The sequence below is a fragment of the Opisthocomus hoazin genome, chromosome 6, assembly GCF_030867145.1.
Source record: "Opisthocomus hoazin isolate bOpiHoa1 chromosome 6, bOpiHoa1.hap1, whole genome shotgun sequence".
Lineage (NCBI taxonomy): Eukaryota > Metazoa > Chordata > Aves > Opisthocomiformes > Opisthocomidae > Opisthocomus > Opisthocomus hoazin.
In genome coordinates this window covers 3,760,777-3,777,892 of record NC_134419.1, presented here as the reverse complement: position 1 = coordinate 3,777,892, position 17,116 = coordinate 3,760,777, and the positions used below count along the sequence as shown (strand labels likewise).

The window sequence follows — 17,116 nt, the reverse complement described above, 5'->3', positions numbered from 1 at the left end:
ATTGAATCTTTACCTCCCATCTTTCCTTCCCTGAGTACTGGGACAGAAAAGTGCAAATGGCTATGTCACCTACTTCACTTACTCCACAGCGAGTGGAGTATGGATGTGGCCTCGAGGAGAGGGACGTAGCCTTTACCGGCACCGTTGGTCGTTCCTGCTTAAGGAGCTCTCCGCTTAGCTCCCTATCGTAGCTCAGTCCTCTTGGTTTTCCCTTTCCGTTCTTCTTCCTTTTGGCAAGAGCAGTTCAGCCATGGCTCTCAGGCCTGTGCAGGAAGTTTTAGTCTTGCCAGCGGTGCTGAGAAACCTCAAACTGGCACTGGTTGTAGATATTTGCCACATCTGTCAAGTGTCCCATTCTTTCCCCACCTGTTTTGGGTAGTGGATCTGCTTTTGGCATGTTGATTCAAATCCTGAGTACCTCCCTAATTCACCTGTAATCTTCCCTCAGAGGGAAAGCAGTGCAGTAATAAGGTGAGGGGATTATTCCTCCAGCACAACATCCTTCTTCTTGTCTGCAGTTTAAGAGTAGCGTTTGTAGCTCTTAGGATCCTACAGAAAATGTATATAAGAATGTATTCTTTCAAGTTTTCTGTGGGGGCATGCAATTCCGTACTTCCATTCCTGTTCTGTGAATTGGTGAGTCGCATATAATATAAAAGTTTAAATAACACCCTGTTCTGGGGTGTTTAACAGAACACACCGGATCAGTTGTCCCAGTTGCATCACAATCTGCTGTCTGGTCAGCTAGACTGGTTTTATCGTGTTTCTATCCCTCTAGAAGAATCACAGCATATTTATCAGAAAGTAAACGTGAATTGCCTAAATAGTCATTTTGAACGAGTGAATGCAGTGCAGATTTATATATCGCAGAGCAGCTTATAAATTTGGTCGGCCCATCATGTTTATTTCTGGAGCATTCCTTAAGTACATTTAAATCTAAATACAAAAATTCCTGTCTAGGCTGTTGACTCTGCACATTTGGTTTAAACTGGACAGTGTGAGAAGGCGTTGCTGTCTCACTGCCAGATACAAAATATGCAAGGAATTGCGACCTGGCATGGGTGATGCCTTTTTTATTTTTTATTCCTCCCCTCCCTCTTCCCCCAATTAGTGAATTACCTGAGAGAGAAGAAGGAGAAGGAGAAGAAACTCCAAACTTCAGCCACTGGGGACCACCACGGACGTATGTTCATACGACTACATTATTTCTTCCCATTTACCTTATAGTTCTCCTGGGTTTTTTTTCTCCCCTCCTCTGCCAATAACTTTAAGGTACTTGTGTACCTTGGGCTTGCTTAGATACAGTGAATTTTTAACAGATGTTCAACAGAATTATGCCTTCTATTTATACAGCTGACTTGGGAAAGCTTGGCGGGTTTACGTTGTGGATGACCTACAAGTTCTTGCTCATTTAATAACTATTAGGTGTGAACAATGCACATAGTGCTGCTGTCTCCTTTTCCATGGCTTCTCTGCTAAACTTAATGGCAGAGTTCCAAATTGCTAAGCCAAGTTTTAGCCACATCTTTCTAGTATTTCTGACATTTTTAGGTGAATTGTTTTATGGTCCTAAGTAAAATATGATCAGAAAATTTCTGCTTAAGCTGATTAATATGTGTCAGATACACTGAAGTCAGTGTTCAGAAAGTTGTATGAAACGCTTAGTTTTATTATTTGTCTAGCATACCACTTGCAGTATTTGCCATTTCCAGACAATTTGTTCAAACGAAAAGGGGATGAGTGTTTACTTGAAGACCTGCCTGTTTCACCCTGACTTTCTCTGAAATAAAAGCCTGTTTGGCAGAGCAGTGGGCATGGGTTGGCAGCAGAATTTTGTTCTTTTTCTCAGGTGAGGTCTACTGAGCGTAAAAAGCCACCTCTGTTAAAACCAGAAGCCTAAGAATGCTTTCATCCCTCTACTATATTAAATCTTCTTGAAAGACCAGAAGCTTACATTTATTTAAGGCTTTGCATTTGTAGTGTATAAAAACTGTTTCAAGCTGTTAAACTACCATGTGTGTTTTTTCAGTGTTGAGATCTTTAGAGACCCTCACGTGTCTCTTGGAATCAGTATTGTTGGTGGACAAACAGTCATAAAGCGCCTGAAGAATGGAGAAGAACTTAAAGGGATCTTTATCAAACAAGTTTTGGAAGACAGCCCAGCAGGAAGAACAAGGGCTTTAAAAACTGGAGATAAAATACTTGAGGTAAATGCAGATAAACCTACCTTTTCATTCTAAGAAGCAAAGACTGACTCAAACAGCTTTGGGAGGAGAGAGGGACAAAATACTGCCACCACTTCGTGAAGTATTGACAACACTGTTTTGAAAACCAAAAGAAACCCCTGATGTCATCTTTTCTTTTTTTAAGGTCTGAGTATGGAGCTCTTTTAACATTCTCCTCTACATTTAAGAAAAGATAGGGCCTGGTATCTGATGGGGAAATGAAAAAAAAGCTATAGCATACCTTTACAAGCATAAGTTATAATATACAAAAGAACAGACTCTTCAAACTGAAATTTGGTCTGTTACTTTGTATGTGTTAATTTGGAATAGTTAACAGTCTGATTAACTGCTGTCTGGGGGAAGTCCTTGATTCTGGCAGGTGCCGTAGGGGAGAAAGCCATTTCTGGCTCTCATCTCTGGCTCTGTGTTGACTTTTTACTCATTTTTCTCCAAATGAACTACTGAATCTGGGTTCCCGAGCTGATAGTGCCGTTCTTGTGTGTGTTTTAGGGTTGGGGGTGAAGTTTTGAAAAATTGTTTCAAATCAGGTTTAGTTCACAGACAGGTAAAATCTGAGAGAGTTGTTTTATACCTACCATACTATCTGGCATTCTCTGACAGTCTTTACTCCTTATGTTTTTATCTAGAAGAATTGCTTTGGGAAACATATGGCCATCTTTTAATTAGGAATACTAAGTAATATACCTTTCCTTAAACCAGCATGGAAATACACATTAAAAATAATTTCTCTTGACTGCTTTTGGAATCTTCCTCAGATACGCTAAATCTTCTGCGAATGTGTGTGATCTCTTGTAATGACTCTGTGCCAAAAACAAGCTACCTAATAAAAACAAACATTGCTTGTTAGGTTTCTGGGATAGACCTACAAAATGCCACACACGAGGAAGCAGTAGAAGCTATCAAGAATGCGGGAAATCCTGTCGTGTTTGTGGTGCAGCGTTTGTCTAACGTACCGAAAGTAAGTTTATTTCTATTTTTCATCCAAAACTTAATAAATGTGTAATGTTCATCTTATTTTAAACGTGGCTAAATTTCTTTCAGCAAGTTCCATCAATTTTTGTGTCCATCCTTTCTGTCAGAGCTTCTGCTTATAGACCACATGATCGATTGATTAGTTGTCTAGCCTAATTTGAAACCTCATTTGTTGGATGTAAGTCAAGTAGGTGTAAATGTGTTGACTAGGTGTTAATTCAGTTCTCCCACCTGTGTAATTAAGTCTGGCCCTGTGTATTTTAATTTGTTCTTATTTCATAATCTAAAAAGATACTGCGTTATCCAAATGAACAACAGTGTAATTAAAATTAGCCAGATTTGCACTAGCAGCTCTGTGTAAAATATGTCATCAGAGGGACCTGAAGTACTTATTTGGGAGCAAGTTAAATTTCAAGAGATTTAGATGCCTCCTCATCTGTGAGGCCAAGGACAGAAACATTTTAATGTCTGAGTAAGAAAAGGCGTACGATTCTGCCTGCCTTGAAGTTCACACAAAACCCCCAAGACTTTTACATCCTTTCAGTATCACCTGACAATTTAATTGAGAACGTTGGTGGGTTAGTAGACCTGAGGAGACCTTGTTGACAACTCTAGACAAATCTGGCACAACTGTGTCCATTATTTTTCCAGTGCTCCAGGGAGTCTTTCAAGATCTATTAAGACTTTCACCACCTATGCTGGGAAAGTGCTTAAGCAGTGATTGCAAAAATCACAGTGATGGTAACTGAGTTGACTCCCTTTCTGTATCATCTTTTTCACAGAAAAGATCCAAAAAAACTGTCAGAACATTCAAGTGTTCGGCTGCATCTCTGACCCTTCCTTTCCTATTCAGTCTGGAGGGATAAAGGGAAAGACGGATAACTTGAAATGCGACTCGCTTTGCTTTGAACTGTAGGAAGCGGCGTGTTCGCAGACTTTCAGCAGTGCTGTGCAGTCCCAGCTCCCATTCACTGAAACAAGGTGCTGCCTGAGGAGTGGGAATATATTACGTTTTGAAAGAATAAAGGACAGCAAGGAGGAATAGTACGTGGAGGCTAAGCATGCTCTCTTTTATAAGGTGTATGTGTCTGAACAATGAAGAACTGACACTTCAGGAGTCCGTACTGAGCTCTGCATCAAGGACATACATCCATGTTGTTGACTTCAGAGTAATGTTTAATTGAAGGAAGAGGTGGGGCTAGATATCAAACAGTGAGCGCTAAAATCAGTAGAGAATATTTCTAAATTCAGTAAAAGAGTGTAATTTAAAGACTGTGCTGCAGTGCCCGTCTACATGGGGCGAAATAAAGAGTGCACTGGGTAGCTTTATTGTTGGCATTACCTAACCTTTGGCTGTTTGTTTTGTGGCTGTAATGCTCTTTCTAATGTATGTAATGTATGCATTGTTTTTCAGGTAGTTTCTGCCGTGCAGCCTAAGGGAATCAAAGTAAGCAAAGACGAGGATGCAGACAAAGAAAATAAGAGTGAAAAGGTATTTATTCTATTCAATACTCTACCCAAGTTTTACTAAATCAAATGGTATAATAGCATGCATTATAACTCTATGATAAAGCCCCCCCCAAAGTCTGAAATGAAATTTGAAGTGTTTTGTTGAAATATCTTTAATTTGAGTACTTTTTGCCAAATTTCTGCCAAATACAAGGCAGGTTTCTGACAAATGTTCTGTGGGTCTCCCCTGGGTGCCGAAACCCTGTACTTACTGCAGCTCTTCTCTGGCATCTTTCTGGAAGTACCTGCTTTGCTCCATGTGGAGGCAAATTAACTCTCTTTGTTCAGTAGAAACAGAGAAATAATAACATGTACACAAATGATATCCTTAATGTGAGGCTGGCTGAAATTCAGTAAAATCATGTTATAGGATAATTAAATCCGCTAAGTCTCCTACGTTTCCCATTGCTGTGTAAAACAAGGAAATGACCGAGTGATCTGTAGCTGGCCAGCTAATTGTGAAGCAATTCTGCACAGTAACTTTCAAGAAACTTCACAGCAGATTTACAAAAGAAAAAATCTGTTTGGTCTAAACCAGTGGATTTGTTTTAATTGCCACAAGAATGGAAAAATTTCATTTCGCAACCAGATTGCTCTAATGGCCTAGGTATTTTCCTGTGGGAACTATGCTGGCTGATGAGTGTAGGTCTCGTAGAATCATAAGATCATTAAGGTTGGAACAGACCTCTAAGATCATCAGGTCCAACCGTCACCCCATCACCACCACGCCTGCTAAACTGCGTCCTGAAGTGCCATGTCTACACGGTTTTTGAACCCCTCCAGGGATGGGGACTCCACCACTGCCCTGGGCAGCCTGGTCCAATGCTTTACAACTCTTTCAGTAAAGAAATTTTTCTTAATAGCCAGTCTAAACCTCCCCTGATGCAACCTGAGGCCATCAGGTACCTTGAGGTACTTTGAGGGTGTCAGAACTGAAGGAGCTGAGACAGAATTAGTGCAGACAACAACAGTTTATCATGCCAGCTACAAATATAATGAACTTACCGTTTGCTTCTACTCAGTAGTCTGGTGTGTGGTGGATAACTTGAGAAGGCCCTCTTGCTTCCAAAAGTTTTTGTAAGACTCCTTTCAGATGCTGTCAGATACAAAAGCTGAGGCTCAGTTATTCCGAAAAAATTAAGAAAGGTGTTGAAGTCATGCTTTCCTGCCAGTGGATAATACTTACAATGAAGCAGTTACAATGCCCTTTTCTTGGTTTTGTTATCTGTATTTCTAATCTCAGAAGCACTCATCCTCTTGCAACAGGCTGCCTTTAATCTTTAGGACTCCAGTGTGTTACGTTCTATAGCGTTTGGAGGCTAAAGAGGGAGCCTAATCTTTTTCAAACCTTTTTCATCTATTGGTGCTGTAAACTGGTGGGTGGAATGCAGAAGAGCTTCAGTGCATAAGTATGTCGCTCCTTTTTAGCTTTGAACACGGATTCACAAAGCAGCCGTACTGTGCTACAGTAGGGGCATCTCTGAGTTGGAAAGAGTTGCTATTAGTGGATTACTCGTCCGCGCCCCTGTGGGGAATCAATGATATTCCTAGTCCAGCCTTCAAAGTGTCACAAAAGAGTTTGGTTTGAAAGCAGCCACATCCAGCTGGAAGATCTGCCTTCTCCTGTATGATGAATTATCTTTTCAGTACTGATGGTTTTCTCTGATTTGCTGGTGTTTATCCTCCTCTATTGATCTGCTTGTTTAAACATGATCACTTCAAGTAATTTGTATAAGAACGCTTAACCCAGGTGGTCTTCTTGTAGACAAACCAGATATTAACATTATTTTGCTGGTTGGCTGTGTAAACTGCACTTTTGCCTCTGTGCTGGAAGGACCTGTGTCAATACAAAAACATGGTGTAATGGAGTTACTCTGTCATAATTTTCTCATCTGAGTTTTCGGCGCATCAGGAGGGACGAGAGAAGCTTGCAGCCACGGCAAGCTGCTGGATAAACATAGGTGTCTCGTGTAATTTCACACAGACTTTCTACCAAAGGTTTAAGGTCTTAAAAATTCAGAGGGACAACATTTAGACTGTGAGTTAGTACTAAATTACAGTGATACTGGTTTGCCACAGGCAGCTGAAAGGGAGGCTGCAGGGCTGCTGTCTTTACCTGCTCGGTAACGTAGAGCATGAGTCCTCTCACGCTTCTTGGATCTTGCGGATTTTGCATAGTTCTGCCTGTGCTGGCGTCAAGCAAAGTGTGGGAGGCGTGTTTGGTGTCTGGTGTACTGTGGGGAAACAGCTGTCGCGTTTCCAAGTGCTCTTATTATACACTCTTCCTACTATTGGATTGAATTAATTTCATTTATTATTGTTATGCTGTCTTTAATGCAGCACTTTCCGGTAATGTTTTTTTAAATGGATGGGATGATGTGTATCTTATCTCACAAAATTTTCTGTGTAGCTTGCATTGCAGTTTGCTAGTTAGACTATTCTACACAAATTTAGGCTCAAGATTTTAGAAAGGCATATGAAGGTTCAGCTTTTATTGTACACAGTGAAAAATTTTACTCTGGGTTTGATGTTGGGGTGTTGAGTCGTATTTCCCAGCTGTAGAAGAAATTAATTACGGGCATTCTGGTCGCTCTAATGGCGTAGCGTACTCGGTGTTCCATTTCTAAAGTGCATCCTGCTATTAGTAGTGGGGTTGCATGGGATACGGTTAAACCTAATTTAGTGAAATCATGTAGCAAACTTACGCACGATCCAGTTACTGGGAGCTATAAAAACAGTTGCTCGGACGAGCAAGCGCCCGTTTTCATTAGATTCAGAGCCTATTCTTTATGCCTGCTATGCGCCGCTATATGCATCATTATAGGAGCTGCCTGTATTTATGCGAGGTAATAGAATTTTATTGTAAGTTATAATTCAAAATCTTTTCTAAATTTAAGCCAAAATATAGATGAACTCTTATGTTTAAATATTCATAGATGCACTAAGAAGACGGAGTTCTTATTTTGTATTTAAAGGTTTGACTGTTATGAGCATCAGATAATTTTGTTGTTGAGTCTCTAATGAGAAATGGGGTATAATTTAATGTTTATTTTTAACCCTTGTTTAATGTTCACACTTTCATGTTTATGATGATGTACAAGTATTTTGTCAACAAGTAAATGGGCATGCACAATTGTATTTTATTTTTTTGATGTTCAGTGTCACTTCTTGTTCTGATTTCTTGCATAAAAAGCCTATGCTGCAGAATTTAGGTTTGTAATTAAGTGCCGTGTATGTGCACATACAGTGCAGTAGACAATAGGATTTTTTTTCTTGTGTGTGGGGGTTACAAAACATGTAATTATTTGTCTTTGAATCCATTAGAGAAAGTACGGGCCTCCGCCTCCAATGAAATTGCCACCTCCTTATAGAGCACTTGAAAGACTGCATGCAGAGGAAGCTAACGTGGATGAAGAGGAGGATGAGGATGCTTGTGCAGAAAGTGAGTAGTGCCACAATCACGTCGTCAGATTACATTTATGCATCACAATCAGATTGTGATAAATGTATCTGCTATTTATTGTTTGTATTATGGGAAGTAGTGCTCAGTGTGGGAACAGCATCTGATCCTCAAACTCGTTCTTACCAAGGGCTCCTGATCTCTAACTTAGATAGTCGTCTCTTCCAAGCCGGGCTCCTGTAGCTCAGCTCTTCCAAAGAGATGCGGGAACGGCTCTGTTTATTTTCAGTCTAAAAATGTCTAAGCAACGTCTAGAGGACTTGCTTTGGCAGTGGTGTCAGCAGGGGAAGGCAGCGCTTTACTGTTGTAATTGCGGTGGCAGTTGAGCAGGTGTAGGCTGAGACCCACTGGTGCACAGTCCTTCTCCAGAAAAGCCTGCAGCTGATTTCAGACAACGCTGTTCAAGCAAAATATTTTCCTGTAAAAAGAAAAATTTCCTGATTTATTGTTTCAGTACTCTACTGAAAAAAAGGATCCCCTTTTTTTGTAGCACCTTTTATGGGAAAGGTTCTGCAATTGTCCAGTTCGGGGTCTTGCAATGAATTATGACAATTTACACCCTGTAGAAGAGTAGAGACCTACAGAGTAGGATACAGTGCAGCTGAGAGCTTCCAGCAGTGTGACTTAGATTCCGGCTTCCTGCTTTGTTAATTCCAGCTTTGATTAAATGGAATATTATTATCCATAGCTTGTCTTCCAGTAGAATATTTAGGAATACTAAAATTGCGGTTTGAAGTCCTAAATTATTTTCTAAAATTAGTTACTTTTCATTTTTTGTCTGTACCCTCTCTTGGTCCGAATCAGCATACATGTGGGGGTTTTGTTGGGTGATTTGGTTTGTTGGTTTTTTTGTTTTGTTTTGGTGGGGTTTTTTTTCCCCCTACAGTGATTTTTCACATAATCTTTTGTCTTGGAGAGGTTTTTGTTTGCCCTAGTTGTGGGTAAGCTGGAGCAGAGAGATGCCTTTGTAGCTTTTGACCTTGAAGCGACCGTGACTCCCATTCAGAGTGGAAGTTCCTAACTTGGGGCCTGCTGGTGGGAAAGCTCTTCCAGCTGCTCTTGCTGATTTCTTTGGCAATGGAATGCCATTGAAGCAGAGATAATTAATGAGTTTGGTTGGTTTGTCACTTTTAGGGCTACTTTGGTGGAGATGAGAAGGATTTTGGAAGGTTGTTCTCATGGAAACAGTAATGGGGGCACAGAAGCAGGGTGTTCAGCTCTGCCTCTGTTGCTCGAAGGGAAAGCTGCGAGTTCTTGAGCCAGCTGAGATTTTTCTAGAACTCCCCCTTACGGAGTTTGTCATCTCATCTGTTTGGAGTATGCGATGTAGTTAACTCAGGAAGGTTTTCCAGTATTTTTGTGGGGACTGGTAGTCAGGAGGAGCATTTGACTGCAGACTCTGTGGACGCTGGATTGAATGTATCTTGTGCTTTCAAATCGACTCTGTAAACCTCCAGTTGTGGCAAACTGATTTCAGGTTGTTATAATTCCCGGTTAAAGGATATATTTGCTAAGTAGCTTGCACCTGAATTATCTAATTAGGATATGCCTCAGTCTGAGTGCTTGCTCCACCTAAGTTAATACTTTGCACAGAAATAATTTCTTATTGATGGGCTTGGTCATTTTTTAGCTGTTCTGCCATCCCTAATGATATTGCCAACTGAGTCTAATAGCTGAAAAGGTAAAGCTACTTCTGATATTGAATTCATCGATCCTACCAGATTTGGCAGCAGCAAGCAGATGTATTCAGATGAATCTCCTTCCCTCTACCCTTTTTACTGACTGAAGTTGAATGTTTTGCAATAGCCACCTTTCCCATGAATCTTGGAAAACCAAGACACACGTTTTCCATTTTATTCTTCCCCACCTCATTCTGTTTCTTTAAAATAAAAAACAGGCTAAGGAAGCGTAAACTAAATTTATACCTCAACCTTTGAAGTAAAAAGCATGTTAGAAATGATCTAACTATATTTAATGATATTAAGCATCTTGGCAGCTGTGGAATGGGCGTTCACAGAGTCTCTTTTCTGTGATCACCTGAAAAACAAAGTTTTCCCTGAAAATTCCAGTACAGTATTATTTTTGTGAACTGCTTGATGTTCATAACCTCTGTCCTGATTCTTGAGCGCTGTTCCCAGAAATCTCAGTCCAGGCCAGTGCTTGCCATTTTGACACTGCCCATTTGCATATTCATACTGGTCTGTTCTTTCCCCATTAACCCTACTAATTCTGCTGGTTTTGTAAACTTAACTAAGAATTTTCTGAGCTTCATTGAGTAGTTGAACTAGATTTATTGTCTTCCTTATTTAGAAGATAAGGTATCTTAAAAGGAGGAAGTGGTGTTAGCTCAGGTAAATTCAAGTCATAGCTTGTCCTTCTTCCACTTGCTTCCTGTAGTTCTCACTCTGTGCCAACAGCATGGAGGGCCTTAGAGGGCATTTTGAGGTGCGTCAGCTGTTAAATCTGTCCTCTGGTTGTGCTCCTGATGGATTTTATTTTATTTTTTAAGCATTCTTATTAATACAACTGCAGTGTCACGAACCTGCTCATCAATTTCTTTCATACTCCAGAAATATTTTACTTGCCTCACTTTTTTTTTTTTCTCCTTGCTTGTCATTTCTTTTGTCCCATACATTCATCTTTTGTCTCCGTGTCCTTCATCATTCCCCATACTGAAAATGAAAGCAAAGCATTGTTAATCTTCCTGCCGTACTAAGAAAATTTTTCTTTCCTTTCTGTCCCATCCATACTGCCTCACAGTCTCTGTGTTTTGTCTGTTTTCTCCTTAAAGTGGCTGAATAACCTTTTGGTATTGATTTAATTTTCCCTGTGGGATCTAAATCCACTTGCCTTTTGGCAGTGCTCCCTTTTATTTCTGCTTTTCCACCACTGAAACTATAGCTTTCGTTGCTGACTTGTTGTAACAAACAGTCATTTCTTGTAGGTGTTCTGCCTTTTTGAAGGTTGTTTTTAATCCAACTAGGGTGAATTCTTACTGGGGATAGAACTACAAGGTAGCTCTTGGTTTAGAGAAACTCCTGACGTCCTCCGCATTTCTGTGGTTTGAGAAGTTTAAAGAAGTTCCAGGTGGTTTTTTTCAACATGTCTGCTTGCACCCGAGACCCTTAATTTCAGACCTGCTTCTCATTTATAGTTCAGTTTCATTTGAACCACCAGTACTTCCAGTATGCTTTTCTAAGTTCTTAGGGTTTTTTTTTTTGCTAGACTTTCAAGGCAAATTGAAAATAGTACTTCCTCGTTTCGTTTCTTCTGCTAGTGATACTGTCAAATCTTTGTCAGTATTCAACGCTAACCCTGTGTGATGTGGTTTTTGTTTACTCTTGGCTTTGACTTTGCTGTTTTAAGGCTTGCAGTTTACGCTTTTAAATAGTTTTTAAACTTATAGCATGTGCGTCCTGCTGCAAAAGGAGCCTTCAAAATGCTTCATCTTACAGACCTGAAAATGTTAGAACATGGGTTTGGAGTTTTTCCTCCCCACGCTGGAAACAGTTCCTCCATGGCAGAGGTTATTTTGGAGGAGGTCACTCTCCGTGAAGAGGTTTTTTCAGGCTTCCCAAACCTTACAAACATCAAGTTTTGAATAGGACTGACTTTTTTTTTTTTTTTTTTAATCAAAACAAGTACAAGGAGGGGAGAGCATACAAAGGAGGTATTTGTACTTGCAAGCAGCTGCGCTACAGACTGCGTCAGTAGGCATTGGTGTGTTTTCCTTTAGTGGCGGATGGCTGTAGGTGTGCACTAAGAATCTGCTAATAGACTAATGTGCACCCTGTTGCGGCTTATTGCTGTAATCGAGGGGTTAGCAGTAAAAAGAAGCAGAGGAAATGGATGGGCCGAGTAGTTTGTAATGGAATGTTTTGCAAGGTTTTCCTTGGGGCATTTGTAACGGCACAATTTAGATATACTTCTGTGATTGAGTTGGAGCAATCATAAGGTAGACAGGAAAGACCATAAAGACCACTATAAGAAAACTAAAAAGACAACTGTTGAAAGAACTTGGAGTCCTTAATTTCAATTGCTATTCTATTTTTTAGTAAAATCTTTTGTTTAGTTAGCAGACTAAGATTGATCTGTTTCGTTTCAAACAAGTTTAAAATAAAAAAAAGAGATAATAGTAAAAAAATTGTGAAAGGTGGCTGAGATAATGGACTGGATACTGCTGTGCTCAGACTTCCTGTCTGCAAGGGTATTTAACTGTGTCTAATATGGGGATAATAATGCCTCCTTTCTTTTATTTTGTCTCTAGATAATGTAGAAATCAATGAAGCTGTAAGAAGGAATAATGATTTATCTTCCTAAAATGCTTTTTGAGCAATGGTGGTTTCTCTACCAAAGCAGGAGGTTTAAAAACTTCTCCAGTGTTTCGACTTTGCGTCCCGCGTTGTGGTGAATCTGTGGCTGCGTAGGGTGCAAGAGAGGTGACTGTGTGGGCGCACGTGTGTAGGTTGGTTCGGGCAGACCCACGCTGCCTGTTGCCTGTGTAGGGTTGGGTTGGGGTCAGGAAGCGCTTGGGCGTGTGAGCAGAGCTTTTAACAGCTTCTGTAGCGTCAGTGACAGCCGTGTGCGTGTGAGAGGATGGTGGCTTTCAGTAAGAAAAGGAGATGAAAAAAAGGAGTAGAGTTCAGCGGAGACTTTGTGGAAGGTATGGTCAGGTATATGGGGTGTGCTTTAGGCGCAAAACTATGACCTCAGGAAGCGTCTATGGACTGCTGTGGCTGAAGATGGGAGAATGATCATTGTCACTTTGGAAAAATGCCAGAATTATTAGCAATAACTAAAGAAAAACAAACCCACTGCTAAATACACGATTCTTGAGAGCCTGACTGTTTAGAGTTTGGTTTATGTGAAGCTGTGCTAAAACAAAGGAGAAGCAGTTCTTGATTTTATTTAAATTTTGAGGACGGGGTGGGCGCTGGACCCGAAACCAGCGCTGTGCAGGTGATGCTGCTCGTGCAGCCAACTGCTGCCTCTCCAATAGATGTCACTGCAACCAACAGCAAGCAAGGTGGTGTTCAGAGAGGGAGGTGTCGCCTGGAGAAACGCTTCCAGCTCTATGGAAATAAAATATTGAAGAATCTGTAAATGCAGTATTTAATTTTCTTAAATATAGTAACAAGTGCATTTAGTACGGTGGATTTCTGAAGACCATGCAAGAGCTAGGATTAGACGAATAGAGCAGTGACTTTCATTTTTTAGCTCTGTGTTAATCTCTATTTAATATGACTCTGTACTGCTAATCTTCTTTCCCCATTCTTGTTCTGACCCATAATTAGCTAAAATATGTAAGTTTTGTAACCAGCCCTAATACCAGATCCGGAAGGGGTGCACACGCTGGGCAGACGCGCAAGCTGTTGTGCCACATGAGGATAGATTGTGATGTTGGTGTCACTGTAGTTTGAGCTTGTGGTGGGTTAGTGTGGGTTTTTGTTGTTGGGCTGGGGCTTTTTTACTCCATGTGTGATTCACGCACATTTCTCATCATCTGATGAAGTATTGCAAAAGGAAATTACATTTTTGATGAATTAATAGTAAAATTACAGCTGGGACTCCTTGTATTTTTTACTGTGTGCTTGTACATAATGCACTGAACAGATGGCTTTGTGTGTGCTGTGATACATATTCTAAAGAAAGGACAATGAACTTTGAAAATGAACAAATTAATGGTATTAACAAAATAACCGAGTATTTTGAGTTGTTTTAAATGCAGCATTTGGAAGAGAGAATTAGTAAGGACTTCCCAAAATAACTAACTGTTTATAAATTTAGAGAGATTATCTGTGCTTCTTTTTTTAATTACTAAATGAGGGGTTTTGAGCCTTTTCAATATTCCAGTTCAGCACTCGTTGCAGGAAAACTAATATTGCCTGTTTAGAGTTTCAGCAAGGTACAAGTTATGACGAAGTTTGAATCTTTCTTACGCTTATAATGACAGATTGGTTTTGTTTTCTGACATTGAAGAAAAAAAAACTCCCTATGCTATGAATGCTTATCAGTGTTGGGAAACTGCAAGGTTTGCAGCATTGGAAAATAACACGTTTAATGAAGCCATTTGATTAAGAGAAATTCATTTTTAACCCCTGTAGCTCGCCTGAAAAGGATGCTTAGATAAATACCGTGGATTAACTGCTACTTTGCCATGCAGTGGGTCATTAAGCGCCATAGTACCTGCAGCTACCCGCGATACACACAGACGTTTGAGGTGACTCGTGTTTGGGGCTCGAGATGTCATTTGAATGCTGGCAGAGTGAGCCGGTGCACAAACGGCAGCCGTAGAGCATCAGTGGGTCAGATGTGGGAAACCAGAGATCTGCTGCTCCCTGCATACTTTCCTAGGCAGCTTTCATCTGCTGGCAGATGTAACTGTGAGCTTGTGGGTAGCTTGAAATTAATATAATTGATGGCATCTCATAATAGAAACAGACAGACGGTTTGCCCTTAAGGAGAGGAAAATCTGAGAAAAAATAGGCCCAAGGTCGTCAGAAGAAAGACAAGCACTGAGTCTGTGTATGATGAGGATTTGAGCTGCTTACAGCATTGAATGTTTGTCAGGAATGCAGATACCTTGAAGTACATGCTGGTACAGCAATGGTACAAGGGGGTTTCCCAGGTAAGGATTCACATCTGTCTCTATATTGTGTTTGTTTCCAGCAAGTCATTTGAAGTATTTTTAGTGATAATTTAGAACTGGTGAAGTGCTGAAGGTAAGAAAATAAATAGCACAGATCATTTTTTTTTCTCAGTTTGAAGCATGGGCATATAGCATGTTTGGAATATTGAATGCATTTAATATCTTTAAAATATTTTGTGTTGTGTTTCCTTATAAATCATTGTTTCTGTTGTACGTTCATATTCAACATTCTGATATGCAAAACTGACGTGAGCACGCAGTGCTTTAAGTATAAGATTTCCTAGCATTAAATTTCTTACTATATAGAATAATCTACTCTTCCATAACTGTTATTGTAATGTAGAGACAGATGGCTGAATTTTCTTCACTTTGCTTGTTAAGAATGTGTTAGGTAAATGTTTTTAGACTAAAATAAAAAGCTGCTGGGGAATCTAAACTGAATATTCAGCATTTTCATGGTATAAGGAGGCAAAACAAGAATAAAGCAATGTGATAGCAAACAAATGAGCTATTTGCAATGAAGGATAATCTAATCTTTAAATATTGCCTCAGATTGCATTTGTTCTTAGGTATGATCTTTTCTTCCAACACAAGCCAGGTATCCAGAGAATAGCATTAAAATGCTAGGCACGAAATATACTGATTTGATGTTTTCAGGTTATTACATTGTCTAAGGCATGGTGCAGGTGGCTTATGTTGTTTGGGATCTTTGATCTTGCTCAGGTGTTACAGATAAGTAATTGCATATAAAACTTACAGATAGAAGATCATGGCTGTGGTAGAAATCTGCATACACAAGTATCACTGTACAAACTTGCAAAGAGAGGATAATACAAGTAGATCTTTATATTGTTCTCATAAAAGAACATTTAATATCACTGCAATGACTTGCACCTAAAAATATGTAAAAAGGATGTAAATATTTAAATAAATAAATGAAAGACCAACATCACCCCATAAAAGATGGTTATGTGTTTATATTCTTGAGTGTCTGATTTTAGATAGGAAGATATCTTTCATCATTACCATTGTAAATGATGTTGCTCCACTGCATTAAAAAAAAAAAAATTAAAAAGAAACTCTACTGTGTGTTGTGTCTTGTCCAGACTGGCACAACATTGCTTTTAGTTAGAATTCCGAATAGATTATTTGCATAATAGCTCTGTTCCAAAATGGTCTGCTTGGTTTAAACAGTAGCTGCTCCAAATATATAGTGGAAGTAATCCTCTAACAGAAGGGAAAGTAAAAATGTTAAATGACAATAATTTTATTCTTTACAGATGTTACCTAGTTTTCCACAGTATTACAGTAATTGAGACAGCTGTCCGGAATAACTTCAACTTTCTCAAACAGTTAAAGAAGTTATCTTTTGCTCCTCAGTCTTAAGACTTGATTCTCCCTTATTCAGCGTAGTGGCTTAGGGGCTAGTCGTCAGTTTACCTTCTGCTTGGAGCAGGTACGTGATTGCTCTTTATCAGCATAGCTGGCATTTAAAGAGCAATCCAGAAGATTTGTCTATAGGTATGCTAGCTGTAATACACTGTAACTATTAAAAAATTACCTTTATGCCTTGTAGTGACCACGTGGCTATCGAAAACTACTTGCAAGCTAATGAATTAGAAAGGAGAAATATAAACGTATTTGTATGTGTGTGTGTGTGTATAAAAGACTGATACCTGCATCAGATGAACATCACCATTTCATCAGCAAATTCAAAATACTTTTGCCGTATTGAAATGAGATGTTGTGGCAACTGGCTAAACGGCAGGAAGTTCTTTCTGCTGCCTCAGAAGTAAGAACGAGCCTTTTATTACTGGTGTAATGATGGCCATGTCTGTTTGCTTCATCAGTGCTTAGAGATCACGGCTTGCGCTTTCCTGCCTCTGCTTCCCAAAAAAGTTACTAGAGGAGATGTGAAAGCATTGAGCTTTTGGGGATCATCAAGGAAACGGCAAATTCCTGCTGCTGTGCGTGTAAAAAGCGCACGTGTGTGTGCGCGTGTGCTGGGCAGAGATGGAGCGGAGGTCAGAGCAGCACAGCCCTCCAGGGCCGAGCACCCTGGGCTGTGCTGGCGTCCCTCTGCAGAGCCCTGCGCGCGTCGGCAGAGCCCATCCTGCTCAGCGTGGGCCCTCCATGTGCTCCCCAGAGGTGAGGGGGAGCACCCCATTGAGACACCCATTAATCCACCTTACCTTGGTGAATGGGGAGGTGTTCCCAACGGGCAGAGGGCACGACAGGGACCACAGACCGGTGGCATCATGGTGCTGCGTGCTCCCGGCC

The 17,116-nt window shown here is 40.2% G+C and overlaps 1 protein-coding gene across 4 annotated transcripts in view; it reads left to right on the top strand.

The window, feature by feature from the left end:
- PATJ (PATJ crumbs cell polarity complex component) overlaps positions 1 to 17,116 on the top strand; it is a 159,529-nt gene that overhangs the window by 62,171 nt on the left and 80,242 nt on the right. For all 4 annotated transcript variants that reach the window (XM_075424348.1, XM_075424345.1, XM_075424347.1 and 1 more), the window contains 5 exons: positions 1,112 to 1,183; positions 2,030 to 2,207; positions 3,094 to 3,204; positions 4,633 to 4,710; positions 8,052 to 8,169. In XM_075424348.1, the coding sequence (XP_075280463.1) occupies positions 1,112 to 1,183; positions 2,030 to 2,207; positions 3,094 to 3,204; positions 4,633 to 4,710; positions 8,052 to 8,169 (557 nt within the window). The remainder of the gene's footprint in view (positions 1 to 1,111; positions 1,184 to 2,029; positions 2,208 to 3,093; positions 3,205 to 4,632; positions 4,711 to 8,051; positions 8,170 to 17,116) is intronic.